General features: G+C 40.5%; 1 protein-coding gene across 1 annotated transcript in view; it reads left to right on the forward strand.

Moving 5' to 3' along the window:
• RFX4 (regulatory factor X4) overlaps window positions 1–25,664 on the forward strand; it is a 103,080-nt gene that overhangs the window by 24,051 nt on the left and 53,365 nt on the right. The window contains exons 4-9 of the mRNA XM_025204908.1: window positions 1,273–1,396; window positions 12,539–12,600; window positions 18,370–18,583; window positions 19,462–19,539; window positions 22,024–22,187; window positions 24,971–25,071. Coding sequence (XP_025060693.1) covers window positions 1,273–1,396; window positions 12,539–12,600; window positions 18,370–18,583; window positions 19,462–19,539; window positions 22,024–22,187; window positions 24,971–25,071 — 743 coding nt within the window. The remainder of the gene's footprint in view (window positions 1–1,272; window positions 1,397–12,538; window positions 12,601–18,369; window positions 18,584–19,461; window positions 19,540–22,023; window positions 22,188–24,970; window positions 25,072–25,664) is intronic.

Raw genomic sequence — 25,664 nt, forward strand, 5'->3', positions numbered from 1 at the left:
ATTGAGGGAAAGATGCCGTGATGATATTCCTGTAGAAACCAAGGAAGAATAGATGTTGCCCATACAAACCAATTCCATTCATCTGACGGATATCTTATTAAAATAGTTTGCAATCACAAATGATCACGATCGCTGAAATGGAGGGAAGGTGATGAAAAATTTAATGAAACAGAGCAACTAGCTATTTGGAGAGATCTGAACTTTTACAGGTAACCAATTAATGGGCTGTGTTTGTTTAAAACAAAAAATAAAAAACCAGGTTTCCCAAGTGCGTGTTGATTCTGGCAATGTAATTAACAAAATGCAGCATACGGTTTCTGCGCCCATTCAACAAAGAATGTATGCACCTACCGATCTATAAGCATGTGAGTAGCACCATGGACTGATCACTGATTTAAAGTTAGGCATGTCCTTAAGTAACATCCTGAATTAGGGGACTCTCTTATTTGGGAGAGCGCAACAATCAGAAAATGCCCTTTCGAAAGAACATTATCTCACAATCCATGTGAGGACTCTCAAATTTTAAAGGTGAAGAATGTAAGTATATCCTATATGCATGTTTAAAATTAAATACATTGCACAGAAGCTATCATTTTCTCTGAGGTAGAGTAGGATGATATTTTACTATTACATTCAGCCCATACATTACTATGCTGCAAATTAGCAGCTGGAAGAAGTTATTAAACAAAACTTGAGCCATGTACATCCTTATATTTATGCAAAAAATTCTGTTGGCTGCACCTACTTCCTTTATGTGAAGAATCAGGCAAATGAATACAAGTGAAAATATTTTAAAGGTGTCATGCTACCAGCGGTGACCCTAGCCTAGACTTATCACCTAAAGCATTTAAGAATGCTGTCTCTCAGAAACTTCTGTAGTTATACAGTTTGGGTATGCATTTAAGCTGTGATAGATTCCTATTCATTTTCAAAACAGCGCTTAGGAACTTCCCTAAGGGATCAGGGCCTCCTTGTGTTGTATACTGTACTAGACAGAAACAATGTCTATGCTGCACGGTGTGGATTTATCCATACAAGCCAGTCTCTGTCCGCAAGAACTGACAATCAACATATCAGGCAGGTTATAACAGGTAAATGAAATGGATGAATGGGGTGAGTTGCAAGGTTGAGGTGTCAGTAAAACACTCAGAGTTTAGCAGAAAAGCAGAGGTCAGATAGTTTGCCCTTTAAATGTGCAGGTTTGCATGCTGCCTCCAAAACAGGACAGCCAACATATTTGCAGTTTTCTTTGTTTGGAATTTGCTTTTTAAGGCTGGAGGAGAACTATGAGATTGCAGAAGGAGTTTGCATTCCTCGAAGCGCTCTCTACATGCATTACTTGGATTTCTGTGAGAAAAACGACACACAGCCTGTTAATGCTGCCAGCTTTGGGAAGGTGAGTCTAAACAGCAATAATATGCATTGTACTCTAACCTAGGTCAGTTGAGCTTTAACTACTTAAAAGTTGGCGGGGGGGGGAGAGGATAAAAAGCCCTAAAATAGGGAGAACCATCCTTTCCACTTAGAGAGGATGATACATGAAAGAAATATTTGTGTATTATGATTTCAGGAAAAACGCTAAGCATGTTAAAATATCCAACAGGTAAAAGAATCATTTCTCACCATGATTACCCTTCATAAGGCTTTTAAAAACCTGTTTTTATTACCTGCCTGTTGGTGTCATCTATCTTGCTTCATAGCATCATCATTTATGGTTTTGGCATCATGGAGACCAAATATAAGAGAGAGTAAAAAAATGTCTTCTTACACTTCAATGCTGTTGTAACCGTTATAATAATTTTTAAGGGTTAAAAATAAAGGGCTTAATTCAGGTCATAAAACTGCCTAGTGGGGACACACGTGTACATTTAATACTGCACAAATGTTCAAATGACTGTTGACTTCAGTAAAGTTACTCCTGATTTACACCTGCAGGAATCAGAGTGGAACCAGGCCCATTAGTCACAAAAGGGGGTAAGTGGGACTAAAGCGGTGAATAGGTCCTGTCGGCCTGCTTGAGAGACTACATTTTACCCGTACCATATATTTGTGATCTGTAAATTTCTTAGTTCTGTGCTTCAGCACTGAGTTTCACTAGCATTGTTTATCTAAGGTGTTCTCACTAACTTGGGTCATTAAAAATAAGTTCCTAGTATTTCTTGATTTCCCTTTATGTGGAAAATGAGAGCGATTTTGCTTAAAACTGGAAGTTATTCATGCCCAAGACCTTCAAATCTTGTATTTTTGATAAGACACATTCGGAAGTTTACCAGATGTTTGTTTGGTTTTTTTACAAGCATCAAGTTTCAGCTAATTAGTCTGAAGGCTAATCACATTTAATGTACACAATATTAATTGTGCAGCAGTACTAAATTTTGCTCTGCAGTGAACTTCTCTCTTAGCATGGGCATGCCACAAAGAGCACTAACAGATTGAGCTAGAGCAGCATGACCACTGAGAAAGTAACAATTTTTGAAGCACGTGTGCCATAAATGCCTTGGAAGTGGAGCTGTCCTCCCAGTGCAGTATAGTAGGTGCCATTTGAGGGCTTCCACATTTAGCTTGTGGAACAGAAACCCCGGACACTTTTGCCCTTATTGGGACTGATGAAGTGAACTGCAGCTGTCATCTACTCAAGAAAAAGAGGTTGGTTGTTCTGTGAAATCTTTTTTAGTGAAATTATAGACAGCCTTTGAGTGAATCTCATTGAATTTATGATTCATCTTTGAACTTTAACTTTGTGGGCAATGTTAAATATTTTCCCTCTTGCTTTTTTTTTTTCTCTTTTAAACACTGATAGTTTTTAGTGAGAGACAGAGAGCTCGGTACTTTAAAATGTGCAATAACATATTACTGCTTATTCAGATATTTCTTCTTAATTGATAGAGCAGCGCTTAATTAACAAGTGCTCTTAAGATTTAATTTATAAATGCCTTTTCAGGGATATGTTGACCAGAACTGTTTGCAACAGACCAAGACTTAGTGTACAGGGCTTCAGCTCAGGAATGGTTTTACAGCCTGTTTTTAATGACATATGTGCACAAGATGGATAAAAATGAAGGGAGTTCCCAAAAAAGTAAGAAAAGTAATAAGGGCTTGGAGGAAATGAGCTGCAGTAGGAGGTATAACTAAGATAATCCCAAAGGGACTTTTTCCTCAAGTGACTTAGGGACTTCTGAAAATGGAGGCAGGCCCCCATATCACTGTGGCTCCATATAGACACTTGGGTAGGTTATGGGAAGGTTAGATAAGATTAAAAATGGCCCCCCAATCTAACTCAGTTTGTCTGGGTGTGTGCCTTGTGCTACTTAGATGGATCTAGGTGCAAATTGTACAGAAGTTCAGGACAGATTGGTGTAAAAATCATCAACCCTTTTTAAATGAATCCTACCTTTGAGGCACACTCAGCTTAGTTCAGGTTGGCCATTTTTAAACCAATCTAACTGTTCTGAATTTCTGCACAGTTCCCAGCATAGCCCCAGGGCTGAGAAAGCCCAATCGCTGGCCGCAGCTGCTGCACTTTTCCTACCCCTTCCCTGGCATCAAACTATTTTTAGTCCCTCTGCCCTCCCTCGCACCACCTACACCAGTGCACTAAACCTCCCATCCCACAATCCACTCCCAGTGCTGGTTTTACTGGCATTCACCGGTGCCAGGAGCTGAGCAAGTAAGTCAGGGTGGGAGAGAGGGGCAGTAGGGTGTTTTGTCTGGGAATCAGAGGGCTAAAAATAGCCCCTGGTCCTGGGAGGTGGGGAGGAGAGCTCCCAGCCCCTCCAGCCCTTCCATGGACCCCACCTGCCTCCCAGTCCCTACCACAGATGCCTCCTGTCCCCTCCAATCCCCCCAGTCCCTCCCATGGACCCAGCCTGTCCCCTGATCTCCCCTGTGGACCATGTCTGCTCCCCTGATTCCCCCACAGACTCCCCAACCCCACCAGTAGCCCACCCATCTTACCTTAGATCTGGTGGCCATTTTTAACTCAATCTAACCTCCCCCTAACCTCCCTGAATGTCTATATGCAGCCTGGTGGTACATACACGGTAAGAAAAAGGTATTTCAAATGGTAACTAACACACAATAAAATCATAGCGTGGGCAAATCCCTTTGCAGCTTGCCTATGTGTGCTGACTTCCTAGAGTTTAATTTGATCCCTAACACATGAAAATTACAATCTAGGATTTTACTGCATGGTGATTACCCATCACGCGTGCGCGCGCGCGCGCACACACACACACTTTTTTTTTTGGAAAGACAAAGCCTAAGACACTTGCAAAAAATGTCCCCATATAACTTAGCTAAGCAATAACTAAGGAACGACAAACATTGGTCTACTACTTAGCATCAGAAAGTGTAATATCAAAGGATGAACCTGTTGCCTCATTGAATTTAAGAACAAAAGTCCTACTGAATACCAGGGGGGCAGGATTTTACTACGGGATAGAGTTGTCCTGGTTACATTGGTCCATGCAGCCAGCTGGGACGCATTTACGATAACTAGAGATAAGGGGATAATGTTAAGAAGAAGGACTTTGGGCTGCAAATAACGGAACACTTTCTGATGGCATCACTTAAAAAAGAAACTTGAAAATGAAAATATTTAATTTTAAAATTATGCCCAAATAGTTCCTACATTCCTAAAACAGTAAATCAGTATTGCTTTGTACTGGAGGTGTGAAACAACTGATAGAAAGTTACCAGTAGCTTCACCTTTGTGCCTCATTCTGGACTTCTCATTCCCTTTTCCTCCCACAGCCTATAGTGGTCTCTAATGTACCAACTTCCTTTCTTTTTGTTTCTTTTGTGACCCTGTGTGCTCCTCATTCTCTTAATCCCTCCTCTTGAAGATGTAATCTCTCTCTCCCTCCCTCCCACCCAGTTTCTCTGTTTTAACTTTATCATGCAGTGCAAGCTCACCTCTGAGATCCTGAATGTCTCCCATGGTGTGGGGGGAACTCTGCAATCTCATGATGAGTTTACACTCCCTCCTGGTGTTTCTCCTGCAATACTATTGCATCCTGGCAGTTATATACACTCCTTTATGGTTGCCTTGTTTGACACTATGTGGCTGCACCTTTGGCAGATGGCAGTAAATAAATATTTTAAAATCTTAAAGAAAAAAACAGGCAATCCTAAATTAGAAGAATGAAAAAAATTGAGGGCTGACTCTTATGCATCCTCAAACCTCTTCAAGGAGCAGAATAGGGCCTGAATGTAGATCTACATTTTTGTAGACTTCTTAATCCCTCTGCACCAGCAAAGTTATATCATATGCATTGATGTGAATGAGAATTAGACCCCACATTTGAAAATGGGTGCAGGTATACAGAATGTTCAGGTCAGCTCTGCTATTGGAAACTTTTGCTGGTGCAGTAATGTTGGGAGAGGGTGATTTTTTTTTTTCTATGCTTGGCAAAAGCTCCTGTGCAGACACAGTTAAACTGCTGTAAACATGCTTTTGCCAATGTCGCTTATTTTACTTGGGGTACTTACATAAACCATGCCAGTTTACTTTTTTTAAACCTAAGGATGTGGTTTGTGTATGTGGTCTAATACCTGTAGCAGCTTGTCATGGATATCAGTGCCAGTCAGACAAGCTTAACTTCCCCAGGGTAACCCTGATCCCTACATGATAGCTCCTGATCCAGTGCCAGCTGAAATCTGTCCAAAGCTTTCTACTGGTTGGAATGAGTGCAAGACCAAGTTCTCTGGATGAGGCAGTGGTAACATAGCATAAGAGCAAGCTGTATTATTGTGGGACAGGAAGGGGCTGCAGGGTGTGTGAGGAGTCTTCCACTCCATGGATCCATTTAGGATATGCATAGTTGAGGTCCTGTTCCCTCTCACAGACTCAGACTATTTCTCCTGTCCTTCACCTTGCACTCGGGAAATGGTGGAGCAAACAGGGACAAGAATGTTAGAGTTTATGGGGAATCACTTTCTTCACTTGCAATTTTTTCTGGACAAGGGAATGATTGGACCTCACATACTAAACTTGTAGTGCCATGCCTTTGGCTCCTAGCTAAGGTTATGGTGTCAAGTAGAGGAACCTCTAGGCTGCTTTATTTTACTCCTTGCTGTCCGCAGTTCCCAGAAGCTGTTCTGGCAACAAGGGATTTTCCAGAGGTTCTAGTCTCTTTTTCACATTTATGTCCACTTTGATGTGTGGTGACGGGGGGGGATGAGAAAGATCTGAGTATGGTGCAAGTATGGACACACGCTCCAATAGCTGAATCTGCTGCATTTATGACTATCTTGCTCAAAAAGAGCAGCATACAGGCAATTATCAGAACTGAGCCCAGTGCATAGGTGACTGCTAGGGGGTGCGCAGGGGTGCACATGCCCCCTCTGTTGGGGCCGGTGCCCCCCCCCGACGGCTGACACTGATGCTGTCAGTAGGGCTGGTGCCCCCCTTGACAGGGTCGGTGGCTTCCCCCAGATTCAGGAGGCACTGGTCACTCATGGCCCAGTGAGTAGAGGGGGTATGAATGTGCTTTGCTACAGTGTCAGAGGGAGCATATCAAGCCTGGAAGCGAAGACCTAGACTAGTGGTACTCAACCTTTTGGCCCCGCAGGGCAGATGAGTGGTCTGGGGCCAGTCCATGGGCCAAATAGAGCTGCATATGCCGGAATTGGGTCATGGTCCCTGGCACTACACACTGAGATTGGGCCCTGGGGGCCTGGCACCATCCCCTCCCTCTGGGATTGGGCCCCGGGGCTTGGTACCCTCTTCTGCCCCCATGCACCAGTACTGGGCCCTGGGTCCTGACACCCCCGACCCAGTCTCTACCCACTGAGAGAGGGCATCTAATCCAGCACATAGGGCCCAGGACTTCCCATAGGTCTGGACATTTGGCAGAAGGGGACCAGTGGCACTGCTCCCCTATCACCAGATATCCAGACCTGTCAGGGTCCCCATGGGCCAGATGACATGGTGCCAGAGGCTGGATCTGGCCCACAGGCTAGGGGTTGAGCTCTCCTGATCTAAATTTAGGACAATGGCACAAGCTAGCACAAATCAGCCTAACTCCAGGGCCAGGAGTATAAGTGGCGGATCTCTGGCACATTGTGGGGCAAAAAGGTATGTGTAAAGATGCCCCTAGTAATCACCAGTGCTCTTTCTCATTCCACCCATGAGGGGGTAGGCAGTAGGCACAGTCAGTGCCTCCTCTCCTGCTCCACACTGACTGGGAGAGCTGGATAGCTGAGGGGGAGAGTGGAGTGTTATTTTATATTAAGCTGATTTATCACGCTCCTTCCCACTGGTAGAAAAGGGAAGCTCTATAGGAGTGGCGCCTCAGTGGGGTGCCATTGAGAGACAAAGCCCTCCTTTTGCTATCCTTGGGGCAATGCATCTTCATGCCACCCTCTAACTAGAATCTAAAGGCACCATGCAGCACAAAGTTAATATGTGACTTTGGCTGCTGGAGGTGAGATTTGCAAGAAGCACTCAGTAGCGGAGTTGTTGGGAAAACTTCAGGTGGCTTCAATTCCTACAGTTAAGTCAAGACTGAACACACATGAAAATCCCACCTTTAATGCATAAAGTTGAAGGTATCATTAGTATGAATTATTCCTCATTTTAACAGCGATGGGTAGTGAAGAGAACACAGCTGGGAGGGAGCAGGCCAACCCCCGCAGTTAAGAGGAAGAGAGTGATTACCCTAGTGGAGTTGCTTGAGACCAAACCTATAGAGGTAATTACTTAAAAGATTGAGGCATAAGACACAATTCCTTCTGCATCTCGTACAAGCTAAGAAAGTGCTCAGGATACACTAATAGAAATCTGGGGGTACAAGAGGAAACACAGCTCATCAATGATAGCTGAATGTTGGGGCCTGCTGGAGTAATGGAGATAGACCTGGAGGCAGGAATTATTAGGAGGGTGAGAGAATTTCTTCTTTTGTAATTAGAACCTACTTGAAAATCATGAATTTTTAAACCAGATCTATGAATTTTAGTAGTTGGAATTTTTGTTGTTGTTCCAGGAGATTTCAGGGTCTGGGCTGCTATATATTGTTTTGTTTTATTTTTACATGTATACCATTACTTTTGATAGTATGAGAAACACAGAAAGAATTGTTTTCAAAGAAGAAGTGAGAGAAATTATGAAGCATAGCAGAGACTTCCATTTAGCACAATTCATTAAATTTAACCTTTAAATATAACAATTTAAATAAGAGGGAAAATCCTTCTTGGAAAAGTTTTGCAAAATCCAAGACTTTAGCATACAAAAGAGTTATAAAGTCTTCAAAAGCTTACAGAGATCACTGGTCTCTTCCATCATTATTTGTCAGCATGAAGACAGGGGCCTGAGCTGATGTTTTTGAATCCCATACCATGGAAGAATTTAAGTGGTATAATTGGAAAGTGTAATGTTCACAGCTCAGTGGTGAATGGGATAAGGAATGGTGGCCTCTGGTGCAGGGCTTGAAGGCAGAATGCATGATGCAGTTATGATTTTAAAGATAAAAAGGACTGTGGTTGCATTTGAGTCTCATATTGCTGAGGAACATGTGGCAAGAGGTGAAATTATAAATTACAGATCACGTAAGTGTGCAGCCAGTGACTGCTTACATGTCATCTTCTGTAGCTATCTATACCTCATGCTTGTATGTCAAATGTAGAGTACTATATATGCTGTTGCAGGGGTAGAATATTTATATCACTGTTCATAACACTGTTGCAATGTTGCATTGATATGTAGGTGACTCAGCTATATTTTGGTAACTCTTAAAATATTAGAATATTAGAATAAAAAGTTAACTGCATATTTAATTTGGATTATTTTAGGCAAACTCCTCTAGGTTAAAAAAAGGATCACTGGATTAAAAGCTTTTTAGCTCTAATGATTATGAATATATTTGGTACATTCTACCTAAGCTGTTTAACCTCAAATAGGAGGGCTGATTTGAAGGGAGGCCCCCTTTATTATATCTGAGGCCCCCCATAACTTTGGAGATCAAAGGTCATCCCCCACATATACTTGCAGTAGGGTCCTCTCCTGCCTTTTCTCTCATAATATTAAAACACAGCAGAGAGTTTCTGTCTGTTTGCAGAAAACTGCATTACAGGATCAACTTCAAAAGAGCTGAACAAATGGAGACATAAAAAAAGAAAAATATATAGATGTAGCTTGGTTGTAGCCGTGTTGGTGTGTTGGTCTAAGGAGTTGGTCTAATAAAAGGTATAATTTTTACCCAAAGAACCTTGTCTGCTAGATGTAGCTTTAAAATATAATTAATCTGGCCTTTCTTTTATCTAAGTCCAGGGCAGTTGCTACAGGGGCATCAGGTTGTGACAATGTGATTGCTGATATTATACAAAAAGGTGGGAGATTTTTTAAGTGGCTCGTGAAAAAGCTAGCAACAAGGGAAGAGGGAAAGACTAACACTAGGCCAAGTCATGTTTGTTAATGAAGAAAGGAAAGGAGAAGAGCTCTGGGTTTCTGAGATAGAGAGCACAGATTAACTCCATGTGACTGTCCTGGGCTTCCTCTGTCTTACAAAATAAACTTAAAGCATACTCCCAAATTGTAGTGTAATTTAAAATCAGATTTTTGTCATTAGTCAGTGACAATATAAAACTTAACACCACTTTACTCAGTAGATCACTCTATAAATACTCATATTCATATTCAGTCACTATCAGGACATATGGGATGATATCCTGTCCTTGTTAAATACCATACGACTCACTGATTCCAGTGGGGCCCGGACTTTACCCAGCATGTTATTTTTTAATTTACTCCTGCTTCTACTTTATTCAGAGCTAGAATTTATTCAGAGTTATTAATTAGGTTCAAATTGCAGGGTCAAATCTTGCCCCCCAAATATGTCACTGTGGCCTCATGGAGCTTTCATTAGTGGGAATTCCTGTTGAATTTCCAGTTCTGATAGCAAGGAAAAAAAATATTTTTTCTTTGTTGTTGTTTGAAAGCTAGTAAACATGATGCCCCCCAATACTGTTTTTCCAGTTTCTTTTCAGAATAGAAGTGAACTTTAAAATCAGCAATGAGACTTGTCTGCTTTTCCCATTCATTTCAACACATAGTGAGCCTCTCCCCAGCCTACTTGACCTCACTTCCTACCTACAGGCAGGGAAATTACACTGTCTGTGGATATAGAGCTGTCCTCTAGAACGAGGAAAGAGTTATCTTCCACCGTAAATCTTGTAATTAACTGTCATTACTTTTTTTCAAAAATTGTTTCACTTGAAAATTTTACACACTTATCTCTTTCACTCTCCCACAAACGCACATGCACAGACACACACACCCACGGATGGAAGAATCCTGTTTTTTTTTTCTTTCGATTTATGCTGTTTTAAAAAAAAATGATCAAAACAGAAGCTTGTTAAAAGTAACATGCACACTTCAGCAAGGAATTTATTTTACAGTTTAAAATGTGAAACATATGCTGGGTTTAAAAACAAATGAATGCAGTGATGAGCTACTCTTTTCTTCTGTTTTCCTGATCTCCCCTGCTGGATCACATAAAAATGGCTGACTTAGTTGAGCCACAAAAACCCCCACAGCTTCTGGCTCATCAGGTAACATTTGCACCGGGCATTGTAACACTTCATCACTACTTGACACACTTGGAGAGTAAATCCCGTTTTTATTGTTCTGGCAGAAAATTAGGGTAAAAGTAACACTGAACATTCATGTTTGCTTTTGAATCTACCGGTGCAATATCCAACTTTGGGAGCAGAATGATACATTGTGAATTACAACCACCACTACCAAAACAAAACAGAACAAAAAAAAGCATCCCCAGAAAGTAGTTCTTCAACGCTGCCTTTTTCCCACAGCCCTGTGGAGCCCCCAACCCTGTCTGCAGAAACTGAAAGAGAGAGGGGTGGGATTAATGTGTAATTAAAGGGAATTTGGAAGGCTGAGATGTTGCGGAATGTTAGATCAGTAGCTGGAACAGCATGTGGTGTTCTTTAGGCAGGCTTCATTGAATCCATACAAAAAAAGAAAGAAGGGCTGCTTGCCTGTCTGCTCATTTATCAAACAGCGAGGCTGAACTTTCACAGCTCCACAAAAGTGTTTTACTGTTTGCTGAAGTTTTGCTCCAGAAATGAAAGCTGAATAAATTAGCAACTCTGTGCATATGCAGCATTTTTTTGACATAAGCCGAACTATGTGAGGCTTTCAGAAACAAGCCTGGGTCGGTCACCTGTTGCAAACAGAAAAATGATTGGTAGGTTTCATTTGTGAAATAGCAGCCAAATATGCAATGCTGCAATGTCTTTATTGATGCAAACGTACGTTCCAAAACTTTCAGTCATCTCTCCGATTAGATATTTGCTGCTGATACCAGTTTTAACCAAATGACTTCATAGAAAAAGTCTGTATTATTTAATTCATTTTTAAATTGACATTTTTCTTGTGTTTGAACAGCTGTTTCCTTCCTTTCATCTGTGTCTTCAATTAATTTTTCTTGGCTCTTGTCAAGTATGGGGAAAATTCAGCAATAAACTAGGGTGGAACATAGAATGATTACCACTAAAAATGTCCATGAGTAAAATAAAGGAACAAAATCTTCCTGCAAATTAATCGTCAAGGCCTGCTGCCTTCCTTCCTATCAAGCTTCATGTGATACTGCAAACTGAGTTCAATCCTGGAAGGTGCTGAGGAGCCTGCATTCATTATTGAAGGCTTAATCTGCTCTTAGACCTTCATTAATTCAGAGCCCTAAATGTTGCTGGCACTGATATATTGTTTATGTTACCAGTCCTTTTTTTTTGTCTCTTCAGCATAAATCAGAGTTTAGATTCTTTGCTTTAGCCTTGTGTTCTTGGGACACTGTTGTTTTCCATCCAGACTAAGCTGAATATTATGCTACCTCTGTGATTGCAACTGTGAACCTTATCTAATGGATATGTGGCTTTTATTTAAGAACAAAATCTTGCCAGGCTACATTTCTTAGAAAAGAGGGTGTGTAGTGACAGAGGCATGGGGGCCTTAAAGTACTGCTATAGATCAAAAAAACCCTTCTTCCAGATATTAGGATAATTGGGATGCTGCCCACATATTAATGTTCCATAACCAAAAATTACTTAAATGCTAAAAGAACCCCAACAACCCACAATTCACCTCTAAAAATGTACATTGAGCAAGATACTGAGAACATTTTCCAGTGATTAGTGTCTTTGTCAAGCAGAATGAAGCCAACTGATCCAGCTAACACACATATAAGTAACTTTAAGTGTAGGCCCAATTCTAGGGGCAGTTCTCATTAAGCGTAAAGACAGTATTATCCTTTGAGTTTAATTAAGCACATTTCACCCCACTGTAAATTCAGAAAAGCTTTAAGTTGATAGAAATCAGTGGAATTGTTCTGACTTTTATTTATAATTTTTCCTTGAGTCCAAGAGAAAAACATATACATATGCATATACATAATGGGCTAGTGATCAGATTTCTACTGTATGTATTTTACAATTCCTTTTCTTTTCCCCAGACTAAATTAAAGTGCAGTCTTATTACATAGGCTTTTCAGACTTGGTAACATGTTTCTCTATTTATTTACAGATAATAAGGCAACAATTTCCACAATTAACGACGAGAAGACTTGGAACTAGAGGCCAGTCTAAGTAAGTAATGTAAAGTATTACATTATCATTCTCTTACAGGGCCACATTCTGCCATCATTTCACACCCTTTCCGACAAAGACTTAGGGCAACTTGCCGTAAAAGACAAAATCACTCATAAAGCAGATAGAATATTAAAATAAGACATAAAAACTTCCTACATGATATCCCAACTGATCCTTGCTTGCTAAATGCCTGCCTAAATAAGAAGCTCTTTAAGTGCTTCCTGAAGATGTTTGTAGTAGTTTGTCACCAAAAATGAATATGCCACATAGCATAATAGGGCAGAACTTTTTACTGGTTCAGGAATTTTAGTCACCTGTAGTCTAAATAAGGATCTTCTATGCCAGTGGTTCTCAACCTTTTTAGACTTGAAAAACTGAGTAAATCTTCTCTTGCAAAGAACTCAGAAAGAACAGAACAGGTCAGAATGTTTTTAACACTATGGATTCCTATTTGAAATCTCAGAGCTTATTATGTAAATCACGTGTGCACACTGAACAGTGTTATGTTAACATTACGTGGCAACCTGTGGCACCTTTGAAAGGATTTCAAGGCACCCCAGGGTGCTATGGCACCCTAACTGAGAATCACTGTTCAATGCATTTTAACATTCTGTGCTGCAATCCAAAACTATATAGAGTTACAATACTTTATTTTATATATACTTTGTATAGCCCTTTCATCCCAAAGGATCCCAAAGTACTATACGTGCTATACAGAGTATTTACATTCACCACCAACATTCAGCCATTCAGGAGTGATGTGTGGTAGCTGTTACACAGCATGAAATGTAGGGCATAAACGGCATAACGGTATGTCTAAGTCTATAAGGAATCTATCTAGAAAAAATACTAATTGCCCAAACTGGCAAATGTCCAGGAAACCTGTGTCTACTTACTCTTGGGAGATGCTGAGATCTTTAAATTCATGAGATCTTTAATAACCATGAATGGTTTCCTGCTTCATCCAAAAGATGGTATTTCCAAAGCAAAGTACTTCCTTAATTCACAGCTGGGAAGTGGTTCAGTGTTGGTTCAGAAAGAAGAGCACGCTTCCTGTTGCACCTAAACTTTCCTTGAATACTCAAATATTAAACCAGATCTGACTCTCTCATATTTGTGAAGCAGTATGAGAAGGAAGCCTTAGATAACTTGGCTGCAAAGTTTTGTTGGTAAAACTTACCATTCCATGCAAAGCCTACAGGCACAATATTGCTAAACAATAAGAAAAAGCATATCATGAGAGTTAAATCCATATATCCATGATAAAAAGGAAGAATAGTTTGTGCATTAAAACACAATCAAATGCCACTTAAAATCAGATTCCGTTTCTCTAATAAATATGCTCATGATGACCTATTTTTAGGCACCTGTCTTCCCTGACATCAGCACTACCTACCATGCAATTCACTACCATCTTCCTGAAACTAAGGTTCTCATCTCCCTGAAGTGAAGACTAAGGGAATTGTATTACCATGCAATTCACGACCACCTTCCTGTGTATCATAACCAAATTCTCATTTTCTGGAGCTATGATAGTCCTCAATCCATTTTGAAATTGAAATCTCCTCCAGCCCCAAATGCCAGCTCTGGACACCATTCTCCAGCTATCATAATAATTAACAACTCAAAATGGCACTGAGATAAAAACGATGCACTACCTCAGCTGTACCTTATCTCAAAGCATTGTAGGTTGCAGCTCAATATTCCAGGGGTTAGGACAGGATGGGAGTCCCATGAGAGGCTAGGAAGGGCAGGATAGCTGAAGGCCTGACATGCAGTTTTGGGGAATGTGCCATGTATTGATGCACTTTGCTGGCCATGAAGTTACCTGGGTGTCAGCTACAAAATCATTTGGTTATCTGCCTTTCAACTGAAAGGAAAGTATGAGTTCAACCATGTTTGCCAGTGTCACTCACTATATGCATGGAAGATGTGGTACTGCCATCATCTGAATGCCGGAATGAGTAATACATTTGTTCAATGCCAAACATCTGCACACTTAAGAGAGCCACAACGGCAGTTTACCAAGAGTCCAATTCCACAGATAATTTGCACAAACAGAAATTGAATGTAATTATTCTCATATTTAATACAGAATTATGGGCACATCACTGCATGCATCAAAACAGTGGCCAGTGCTCTGCTATCGAACTCAGAAGGATAGTTTTTGACTGCCAAGGAACCCCAAGAAGGTTCCTTGCAAAACAGCACCAGACTGTAACAGGATATGTTATGGATGTGTATTTGCAGGCAGATATGGTCAGTTTAATATTCACATCGCCCATTCTTGGTGATGTGGGATTTTCATTAGAATATCCAGTGGTTGCATAGTGTTTCACTGGATTAGCCAGTAAGACTCCCAGACTTGGCTTGGACTGTCATTAACAATAATCGTCCTTTAAAATAAGAAGCCAGGCAAAATAACAACAATTCTATAAGACTATATACAATCCTTATTGTAGCAACTCCTTAGCCACATAGAAAATTCATGTTTGCCACTGAGATGGATTCATGGCCAATCGAGTTTCACAGCAGGAGCAGGCATGGAATTCACTTCTTTCCACTCCAGAAGGAGGAGGCTACATCTCTTTTAGCTGTTAATGGTATAAAGAATATAGCATTTCTGTTCTTTCCAGTTAAGGGTTAAGGTAGAAATACCCACATATTACAGTCATTACAATAAAAACATTAATTGCTAAAAACCATACTGCTCTGGTTGAGTTCTGCTCCTATTTTCAGTAGTTTCTGATCTTGTTCATATTAAATGAAAGACAGAGTAGTTAGAAACCATACACTATATTTCAGTCTCTCTGTCCATGACTGTACTGACCAGCTTCTGCCATTCATATTTCACTCCACTGCCCACTTACTGCCAAATAGAACTTGGGCTGTAGAAATGTTTAAGATTATCAATTTTGCACTGGTCTGCCTTCAGCCTTTTCATGGTATGGCTCCCTTGTATCATTACAAAGTCCAGAGTTACAGCATCACTGTGTTTCTGGACATCAGTCAGAAGGCTTTAGCCTTTGCAACAGGGTTTATTGCCGCAAGAAACACAGCTGAGCTTAAAAACAGTTCCACCACAGGTGAGTCATGAGAAGGCAGCTCAACATAAAAGCTGGCTTCTTTCTGTACCATAGTGGGGAAACTCTTCAGTTATATACACAAGGGGTTACTTTAACCAATGGAAACTACATAGCATGAAGGGAATTATATTTCTTTCACTGAAGGAGTGCTGCAGATACTCAGCCTGTGAAAGAAAAGCTCATTTCACTATTTCATATAAAATGTCTCTGTGTGGTCTGCATTTTTATTCTCCTTAAGATAAAACTAGCATATTGTCCAATGGCTTAACTTTTTCAGATGGTAACATAAAGGGAAATTTGGGAAAGAATGCTTGCAAAGTGTGCTTATGAGTTTTTGCCCTTGGGAGTAATAAAACTGGTAAAAATGAGAAGTCTTTCCAGATAGGTAATACATTAATTTTGAATCTTATTGTTTCTTTGATTTAGGGGCCTAGCTGAAAATCCATTTTGTGCAGTGTATTGCTGGGTATAATATACCAGAAATTAAACAACAGAAAGTAAAGGCTAATCAAATTCTTGAGGCTTTATTTCATATTTTGTTTATGAAGTAAGCATAACTGAGATCAAATAAAACTTCCCTGGATTGCTGAATTTACTAAAAGGATCCCCCCACCCCTGGCGTGAAAACTCACTACTAGGGGTGTGCAAAACTGGCCATATTCGATTCGTTGATTCGGATCACTGTCCCTGATCCAATTTGGCTGAATCCAAATTTGAAGATTCGATGTTGATTCAGAGAATCAGCGATTCAGACATAGACACAGTTTTAAGTGTTTTTTCTACGTACCTCGAGGTACCAGCATGGCTCATGAATGCTGCATTGCTGGGATGGATGTTGCGTCCCATAGGAGTGCAGGGCACCCCCTCATGCTCAGTGGCAAACCTGGAAGTGGACCGGAAATAGTTCCGGTCCACTTCCAGGTCCACTTCCAGGTCCACCAGGGAGTGCACTGGGAGGCCCCCCTGCTCCCCTCCTGGCTTGGCGATCGCCCATGGGGGGACCCTGGGTGCCCCCCACAGACTCAAGAGGTACCAGTCGCTGAGCTGGTAGGGTGTGGGGGGGCTCCCCAGTGGACCCAGAAGTGGACTGGAAATGATTCTGGTCCACTTCTGGGTCTGCTGCTGAGCACACTGGGGAGCCCCCCCATGCTCCCGTGGGACACTCCATGTGCCCCAGCATCACAGCATTCATGAGCTGCCTGCTACCTAGAGGTATGTAGATAAAACATTTAAAGCTGTGTCTATGTCCAAATCACCAAATCTTTCCGAATCTCTCTGAATCGATTTGGAGGGTTCCGATTCGATTGGAAGATATTAAAGGGTCTCCTGATTTGATCTGAATTCGGAGATTCGGGCACCGAATCGCCACTGAATCGAATCGGGGACCAAAGCTTCACACAGCCCTACTTACAACCCAGGGAAACTGAGGCTTTAAGCCACCTTTGATCCTGTGCTGCTCTGAGACCCAGGGCCCTGTTTATACCGCAAAAACCTCTTGGTGTTGCTCAGGTACTCTGCATTGCTGCCTGCCATGATTTCTTTCCCCGGACACACCCGCTCCTGACCCAGCCCCAAATTAGTGTGAATCCTCTCTCTCCCCACCAGTTATGCCTCCTGACACCAGAGCATACAAGCAGGATGAGATGGCAGCTTCATGGCCGTCTCTCACAATGCCTGCATAATGGCCACTTCCTTGGCTAACACACCAGAAAATGAACTAGGGACATTCAGGGACTGGAGCTGCTGCACCTTGTGCTCAAGAACCAAAGCTGTGGAGCTAGGGCTGTATTCTCTTTGCATCAGCACAAAGCAGGCCTTATAACACATGCTCACCACTGGATTACACCTGCTAAGGGAGAAATTCTCCCCGAGCTGAGATAAGGGTTTTGAGGACCATTTGAGTGCTATATTTCATTTACTTAACATGAGGGGACTGGAGCAGGGGATGAGGAGCTCACTCATGAGAAAGTCAATGAAATGTGTGATGTGCACAGCAAAATAGTCTGAGGACATGATTGTCATCTCTTGGATGTATAACAAGACAGGACTGCTGTGGTCACCTCCTGTGAGAGGTGGAACCTAAAATTTGTTCTGACCATTTAAAAGGAAACAGAGAGTGGGTGGGCATCCTGAAACATATATTTCCTGGCATATGTCAGTTTGTGTGCAACCCTTTTATGCCGTTTCTTTTTGAAATGTTGTTCCATCTACACACTGTCCAATCAGCTTAATTTGGGATGAAGACTTTTGCTTCTCAGGATCAGATTGCCACTATGGGGTCTGAGATTCAAGGTGCTGCAATGATAGCAGAGGGGTATAGCAGTCCTAAGGATCTGGTTCTGTAGCCCTGCGCCAGAGCTGCTGCAGAGCTCTCCACCAGGAAGTTTCTCAAAAAATGCCTTTAGGGAGAATTTTCCAAAAGTGCCAACAAAAATTTGCACTGTCTGTTCTTCTGCCATGTAAGAGAACTGAGTTTACTTTTTGTGTTAGGATAGTTTTAGCAGCAGGACTGATATGTGGAAAGCTGCTACATTACAATATTCTTTCATTGATCCAGCATTTGTGAATGAATGGAAACTGATTTGCTAAAAAAATAGTAGTTGCATATTTTTTCTTTTTCCCTTCTCTTTTATGTTGTGTGAATAACTCAGTTTATAAAATGTGCATCTTTACGCGTTAGGTACCATTATTATGGCATTGCAGTGAAAGAGAACTCCCAGTATTATGACGTGATGTATTCTAAGAAAGGAGCAGCCTGGGTCAATGAAACAGGAAAAAAAGAAGTAACCAAACAGACAGTGGCGTATTCACCACGTTCCAAACTTGGAACATTACTGCCAGAGTTTCCAAATGTCAAAGATCTAAATCTGCCAGCCAGTTTGCCAGAGGAGAAGGTAACACTTCTGAAATATTCATTTGGCCTGCCTTGCTTTTTATCTGTGGGTGAAAGGTTGATCTAAAATGTAAGGCCCTTTAAATAACAGCGAGTGTAATAATGCTTTGACTTTATTTATGAAGGACTTAAGTGCTCCCTGTTCTAGGAAAAAAAGTATTGCTTTAGGTTAGGTGCCCAATGCAAAATGTGCTGTCCTTTTCTTCACAATGTTGCTGAGCCCAGTGTAACTTCATGACACTGTATTTCTAGTACATATCATATAACAGGTTTAACTAAGGAAACCTGATTAAGTCAGCAGTCTTACTCTCCTGGCCCTCCATTTCTGTAATGTATTGTACCAGCTCCAAGGAGTGAACTTCCTTGTTAGAAGTATAATGCTTTCTTGAGGAAAGAATGGGTTTATGACATTTCTCATGCACATAGGCCAGAAAGGGAGAGAAACGTATATATGCATATAAAAAAGCATTTTGATTCTTCTTGCCCCTTGACTGATCCTCCAGTTTTAAAATGCCATTCACATGTGTAGTATACTGTTGACGTGCACAAAAGAATAGGGTTTATATTCTCTCTGTCCTAATTAAGGGCTACATTCTTCTCTTTGATCTCATCAAGACTTTTTTTTCTCATCTTTCATTTGAAGAATCCACACTGACATCAAAAAAAATGCATGGATCGAAAGGGAGAATTTATCTTTAAGACTTAAGTTTTTCACAATCCTAATCTAACTAAATTTGGTGTTTTAGCTGATTTTACTATCTTTGCAGTTATGCATAAAGAGAAAAAAGCCAGGTTATTTTTTGTACAATATATTTGGATAGTATGTTTTAAGGCAGAATGTTTTTCAATTCTGATCTTTTGTGCATCTGTCTTTCTCAGGTTTCTACCTTTATTATGATGTACAGAACTCACTGTCAGCGGATACTAGACACTGTAATCAGAGCCAACTTTGATGAGGTATGTCAAGAAAAAAGACTTGTACTTTTATAATGCTTAAGGTTATTCTTAGAATATATTTTGAATGTGACATTTTAAGCTATTGTTTTTGCGTAGGTAGTATTTCAGTGGTTAATAGGTGGTATCTGTACTCATGTAAATAGTGTACATTTTATGTGATTGATGCTGAGTAAAAATCTGTGGCAGCAACACACACATTAGCAATAGACCAGACCTACTAAGTTATCTAGTCTACCTCTTCTTCAGCATAGGCTTGGCCCCTACCGTGTTCTCATGTGTTTTGAAGAGTCCAATTGTGTATGACTCCACCATTTCCCCAGGGAGGTCTTTATATACCAAAAGAGATCGGTATTGGAGATTTTCTGTCAATGTTTAGCATAAATGTACCTTTGCTCAACTATATCTAAGTGTGGGTAATAACACTTCCTGTTGGTTGCCTGTATATCTGTTAGTAATGAGCAGCATATATTTTGGATCCAGAATTCATACTGATACATTACAGTCAGCTTGAGGCACCATGTTGATCGGACGCACCTTAATATATAACTTACCATCACAAATATACATTTTTTTGCTTTTAGTCTGAAGACTGTCTGGTAACAGACATCCCATAAGTTAGAGTTTGAGAATTACAAACTCCAAAAACTGCTGATAGACAAATTATCTTAAACTGCTTATGGAGAAGATTAAGGCATCTGAATACAGACAGCTGGGGATGTTCAAAGGAGTCTAAGACCATTAAGACAGCTATATCCAACTGGACATCTAACAAAACTGGGTACCCAGTTCCCTTGGGCCCCCATGGAGATCCACACCAGAACTCTGTTTAGTGTGTACCTCTCCCTCTCTTTTTCTACTATTCCCAGTTCCAAGCTGAAGCTCTTTAACTCAAGACACTGTAAACACTCATGACATGACACGACATATCATATATCATAGCCAGATTCTTCATGGTTTGGGACCTTGTGTAAGCATCTCCACCAATGCAAATTGGCTGTAATCATCATCACGCTGGAATACTGGTATTTTCTTCTGTGAAAAAAGCTTTCTTTTCCTTAATGAAAATTTTCACTTTTTGGGGGCTGAAATCCCTTCTCCTCCCCTGCCCCCCCCCACACTTTCTTTACTGAATACTGATTCCATCTTTCCTCCCTTTTTCCATAATACATCTGAACTGCATGTGATCTAGATATAATCACCAGAACGAGTGCATACAAAAATTGCTCTCAGAGAATAATTATTCAATTGTACATTGTCAAAGTGGAATGACTTTAAGTGGGTTTCCACAAGTACCTGTCCTGAGTCCATTTCTAGTCACTGTTTTTATTTATGGTTTGGATGATGCTATAGCGAGTACACCGACAACTTTTACGAATACACCAAACTGCAGGGACTTGCATTTGCCTTGGAGAACAGGTTCAATTTTCAAATGGTCCTGAGAAGTTGGAAGGATTATCAGAAATCAACAGGATGAAAATCTGTAAAGGAAAATGCAAAGTATTACACATAGGAAAGAGAAACCAAGTAAGCAAATATAAAATGGGGAAATACTAAGGAAAAAAGATGTAGGATATATCACAGACCACAAATTGAAAAAGAGTCAGTATGATGCTGTTGCAAAAAAGCAATTCTGGTTCTAAGCTGTATTAATAAGTCTAATAAGAGAACACCAAGAGGGAGAAAATCCTTTAGCATACAGAAATTTATTATAAAAGGGGACAATTACAGGTTATTCTCTATGGGAGACAGAGAGAAAGAAATCAGCCTATTTTACAGCAAAGGGGAAGAAGCTTTCTACCTGTTAAGTTGGCAAGACTCTTGAATAACCTAGGAAGGTTGAGAAATCTCCTTCATTGAAGGTTAGACTAGACAACTGTCAGAGATGGTCTAGGTATCCTTAATCAAACCTTAGGACAGGAGCTCAGCTGCATTTTTTTAATGTTTCTATTATTTTTTATTCATGGGAAATAAAAAAGTGGAAACTTCATTTAGTCAAAATAAAAATTCTGAAAATTCTTTCAAAGAGAAAAATGTATTGTTTCTTTCCAAATTGATCTTGGAAGATGTCTAGCTCATCTGGCATTCACTTTGCACATATATAAATCTCTACACAAGGGGTAAGAAATGCAAAATCAGGTTCTCTGTGTAGAAATCAAAGAATTAGCATCCACTGTTCCTATTGGTGGAGGATAAAACGTATGTGGGACACATGAGGACTTTGCACTGTGCTAACATGAAGCTGAAGTCTAAATCTGATGCCGTCACTAAAAATGTTACTTTACCTTCTCATGCATGGGTAGGTACCATCACAGAACATAGTTGTCTTAGGTTTCAGTGCAAGCCTTTACAGATAGGGACTCTTTCATGAGAGTTTTGTGGAGCACCACGTACAACTATAGTGCTATAGCAATAGCGTGTAAGGAAATCTTTTAAAAAGAAATTCTAATGTGTTTTGTTTAATTTTTTCTGTGTATGCAATTATAGGTTCAAAGTTTTCTTCTGCACTTTTGGCAAGGGATGCCACCTCACATGCTACCTGTATTGGGTTCTTCCACGGTTGTAAATATAGTTGGAGTTTGTGATTCTATATTGTACAAAGCTATTTCCGGAGTTCTGATGCCAACAGTATTGCAGGCATTACCTGACAGGCGAGTATGGTTAAGCAATATTAACCTTTTTTTTGGTTTGAATTAGCAGGGAGGTATTTGTTTTTTGCTGTTCTTATTTTAGTACAGTTCTCAAAAAGTATTATTTTCCTAAGTTTCCAATCTGCAAATGAGAATCAACATAAATGAGTTTAAAGATAGCTGGAATCCTGAAAAAAAGTCTTGTAGTAAATAGATGGTCCGATTTCTGGCATGAGCATGTATGTGTGCCAGAAATCTGCAGGCTGTGGAGTGTCATGGTAAAGCTTATTTGAAAATGTTCAGAGATTGCCCGGCTAGTCTTCACAACTGACATCACAGTAGGCTGAATTCTGATTACAAGGGAAGTCTGTGTAGTCCACAGATGTATGCACAAATGCATTTCAGCTACTGGTCTTTGTGTTCAACCCCAGACCCACAGTATTGCTCCATTTACCAGGATTAAAATGTGTATGGGGCCCCAAACAGGGCACTGGATACACTTAATACTATATTATGCAGCATAGATATGTACCTATTATAGGGGTGCGTTCTTCAGCATTTTCCAGAAATTGGCTCATATGGCATATCTTAGCTTCAGAACAAAGTTCTTCTTTAATCAACGTAGCAGATCTTGTCTGTTCTTTTCCTGTATGGATCTTAACGTGTCCACAGAGTTGTAATTAAAAAGCAAGAACAGAACTGAGATCAGCAAAATCACAGCAAAGAGTTTATTTATAGCTTCTTTCTCCCTTTGTGAATTACTTGAGAACAGACTTTTTATATTTATAGTTTTATAAATTAGTACCACATACAGAATTATTTGACAGGTTTTATACAGCCAGATTTCAGCACATGACAGGCTCACAAACAATTTACTGAGACTGTTGCTTTGAGTATTCACTATTTGCACTGTGCATTTGGTCATCAACATTTTTCTGTGGCTCTAATTACAGCAAATGTTTTCAGGCTTTTGTTCTACTTACATGAACTGGTGAGCAGCATTCAGGTTCTAGAACTTGCTAAAGAGATACAAAGTATTTTTTTTTTTGCAATCAGAATCAGTGTACGAGCACGGGATTTCTTTGATAAATCTTGTAAGTTTTTTGCAGACTTCACCCCCAAAAATCTATTTCATCAGAAGGATTAAACGGCATACAGCCCTTTTCTCAAGCTGCTTAGTTCTTTCACAGCAAATAAGGAGAGACTTGAGTGTGAATATAGACTTTTGTAATGCATATAAAGGGCCAGATTGTGGCTATTAAGGCATAGCCCGCAGTGGAGGGGGGTTCAGAAGGGTCTCATAGCAATGGAAGTCCTAGGATGAATTCTTGCTGACTCAGCCAGAATATTTTTCAGGCTCCCTGGGTACAAATGTTGCAGAGCCAGTAAAGCCAACCTCTCAGTGGGTGTACTACACACTTCCAGCCATGTCCAGGTCCTCATCAAATCCTTTCCTGGAGTAACATGTATAGCTGATACCCACAAAAAGTGGTGGCTGTACACCGCAGTGAGGTTATGGAGGCTCCAAAGGGGGAGCGGAAAAAGCTCTTTTTGTCCTCCCTCCTCTCTGTGTGTCTGGACAGGCTTGGCACAGCTGACCCCAGTTCTACTCTTCCTTAAAGTAGCATGGTTGAGGCTAAAACCATGCTGCTTTTTCTGATGTTTGAATAGGTTGGGGCTAATTTCTTTTTTTATTTCTAAGCCAAAAACACCGAGCACAGTTACAAGTTTAATGAAGTACAGAGAGCACCTTCAAAGATGCTTGAATGGATCTGGATTTATTCCTGTACTCCTGATGTTTGTTTGACTTGTGCTTGACCAAAGATCTTTTCAGATGCTTTCTTTCCTGTCCAAGGCCTCAGTTCTCCAAGTGACTCTGCAGGGGCAATGAGTTATTAGCAAGCACTTCTGTCTACACATATTGGGTTGTTTGCAAAGGGTAGTGCTCAAATGTGGCCCAGTTTGACAACTCTGTTTGCAAAATGTAGGTATTTAGAAAGCAATGCAGTTTCTTCGCTGCTCTAGACTCCTGCAAGTCTGTTACATGCATTCGGCTTTGTATCTGTCATCCTGCTTGACCTGTTCTCAGTGAGCATGCTTACATGTGCAATTAATGCTACTGAATAAACTCCAGCACAATTTGAGCCAGAGTAAACTAACCCAGACATCGCTATCTACACATTCATTTTAGCACAGTAATTTACTCCATCATTGGATAGTACCTGTGTCTGATGGAATTATCCTATGGTACAGTAAATTAGGCTACACTGGCCTAATTGTTGTGCACGACTAGACCGTGACACTTTATTGCACAGCAAGTTAGTCTACTGTGCAGTAAAGTGCACATGTAGACATGGCCAGTGACAGTTAAGGAACCTGGTAATTAAGCAACCTATTTTGCTCCATAATAAATATGGAGTACACTGCTGATGTCACTGGGGATTCTCCATTTATATGGTGACATGAATGAGGGCCAGAATTTGTCCCAGTATCTACTTTGCTCCCTTAAAACTGGGTCCGGTTTTCTCTTTTCATTATAAGCACAGTTTTCCAATCTGAGCACTCACTGAACCAGCCAGAAGCAGCCTTGCGAATTGGCATGCATTCCTGTCTTACGTATCTTGAAGCCCAGTTCAAATCCCAAATTTTGGACCTGAATGCAGTAATAAGGCACCATTTATCCTTGAAACTCATGTCATATGCTCATTTCTCATAATGGGGTGTTGGGCAGGGAGCTGTGGTTTTACAAGCTTATAGGCCTTTCGAATAAAAACTTTCTTTGAAGTGGTGATTTCTCTTTTCAGCTTGACTCAGGTGATCCGAAAGTTTGCAAAGCAGCTAGATGAATGGCTAAAAGTAGCTCTCCATGACCTGCCAGAAAACCTACGAAATATCAAGTTTGAGTGTACGTACTGATCTCTCTCTCTCTCTCTCTCTTTCTCTCTCTCCTCAATTTAAAAAGAATGTATTATTTATTGATTATAAAATTACTTGGAAGTTATGTTCAGATTCCATTCCTCCTAAAAAAAATCAACATTATGGATCTTTAATTCACTATAATCTCCACTCCTCATGAGAAGCAATTTCTTTTAAGCATAATAAGGCACTGCTCTAAGTAGGAAGAAATGTCTTTCCTTTTTTGTGAACTCTGGTAAGAAATTAATTTGTTGATAGTAAGCAAAAATTGGGCATGATATTAGGCAAAGCAAATTATTAAACAACCCTTTGGGCTTGCACAATTTGAATACAGCTTGAGGCCCTTGCTCAAAAAAGTGCCAGAGTTAAAAAATGAAGGAGATCAAATTACCCTGTCACCACAGGAAAGGGCACTACTCCCTTTCAGGCGTGCTTTGTAGATGCCTGCAGCGCACATCACCTATTGATACAGCCTGCTTTATTTCACGGCTCTCAATTCTCTTCCTTTCAGGAGCACTAAATTCCACATCACAAGGTTAAAAAAAAACTAATTTAGGAGAAGGATTAACTATTGATCAGCAG

This window comes from Alligator sinensis, unplaced genomic scaffold (assembly GCF_000455745.1).
Source record: "Alligator sinensis unplaced genomic scaffold, ASM45574v1 scaffold267_1, whole genome shotgun sequence".
NCBI lineage: Eukaryota > Metazoa > Chordata > Crocodylia > Alligatoridae > Alligator > Alligator sinensis.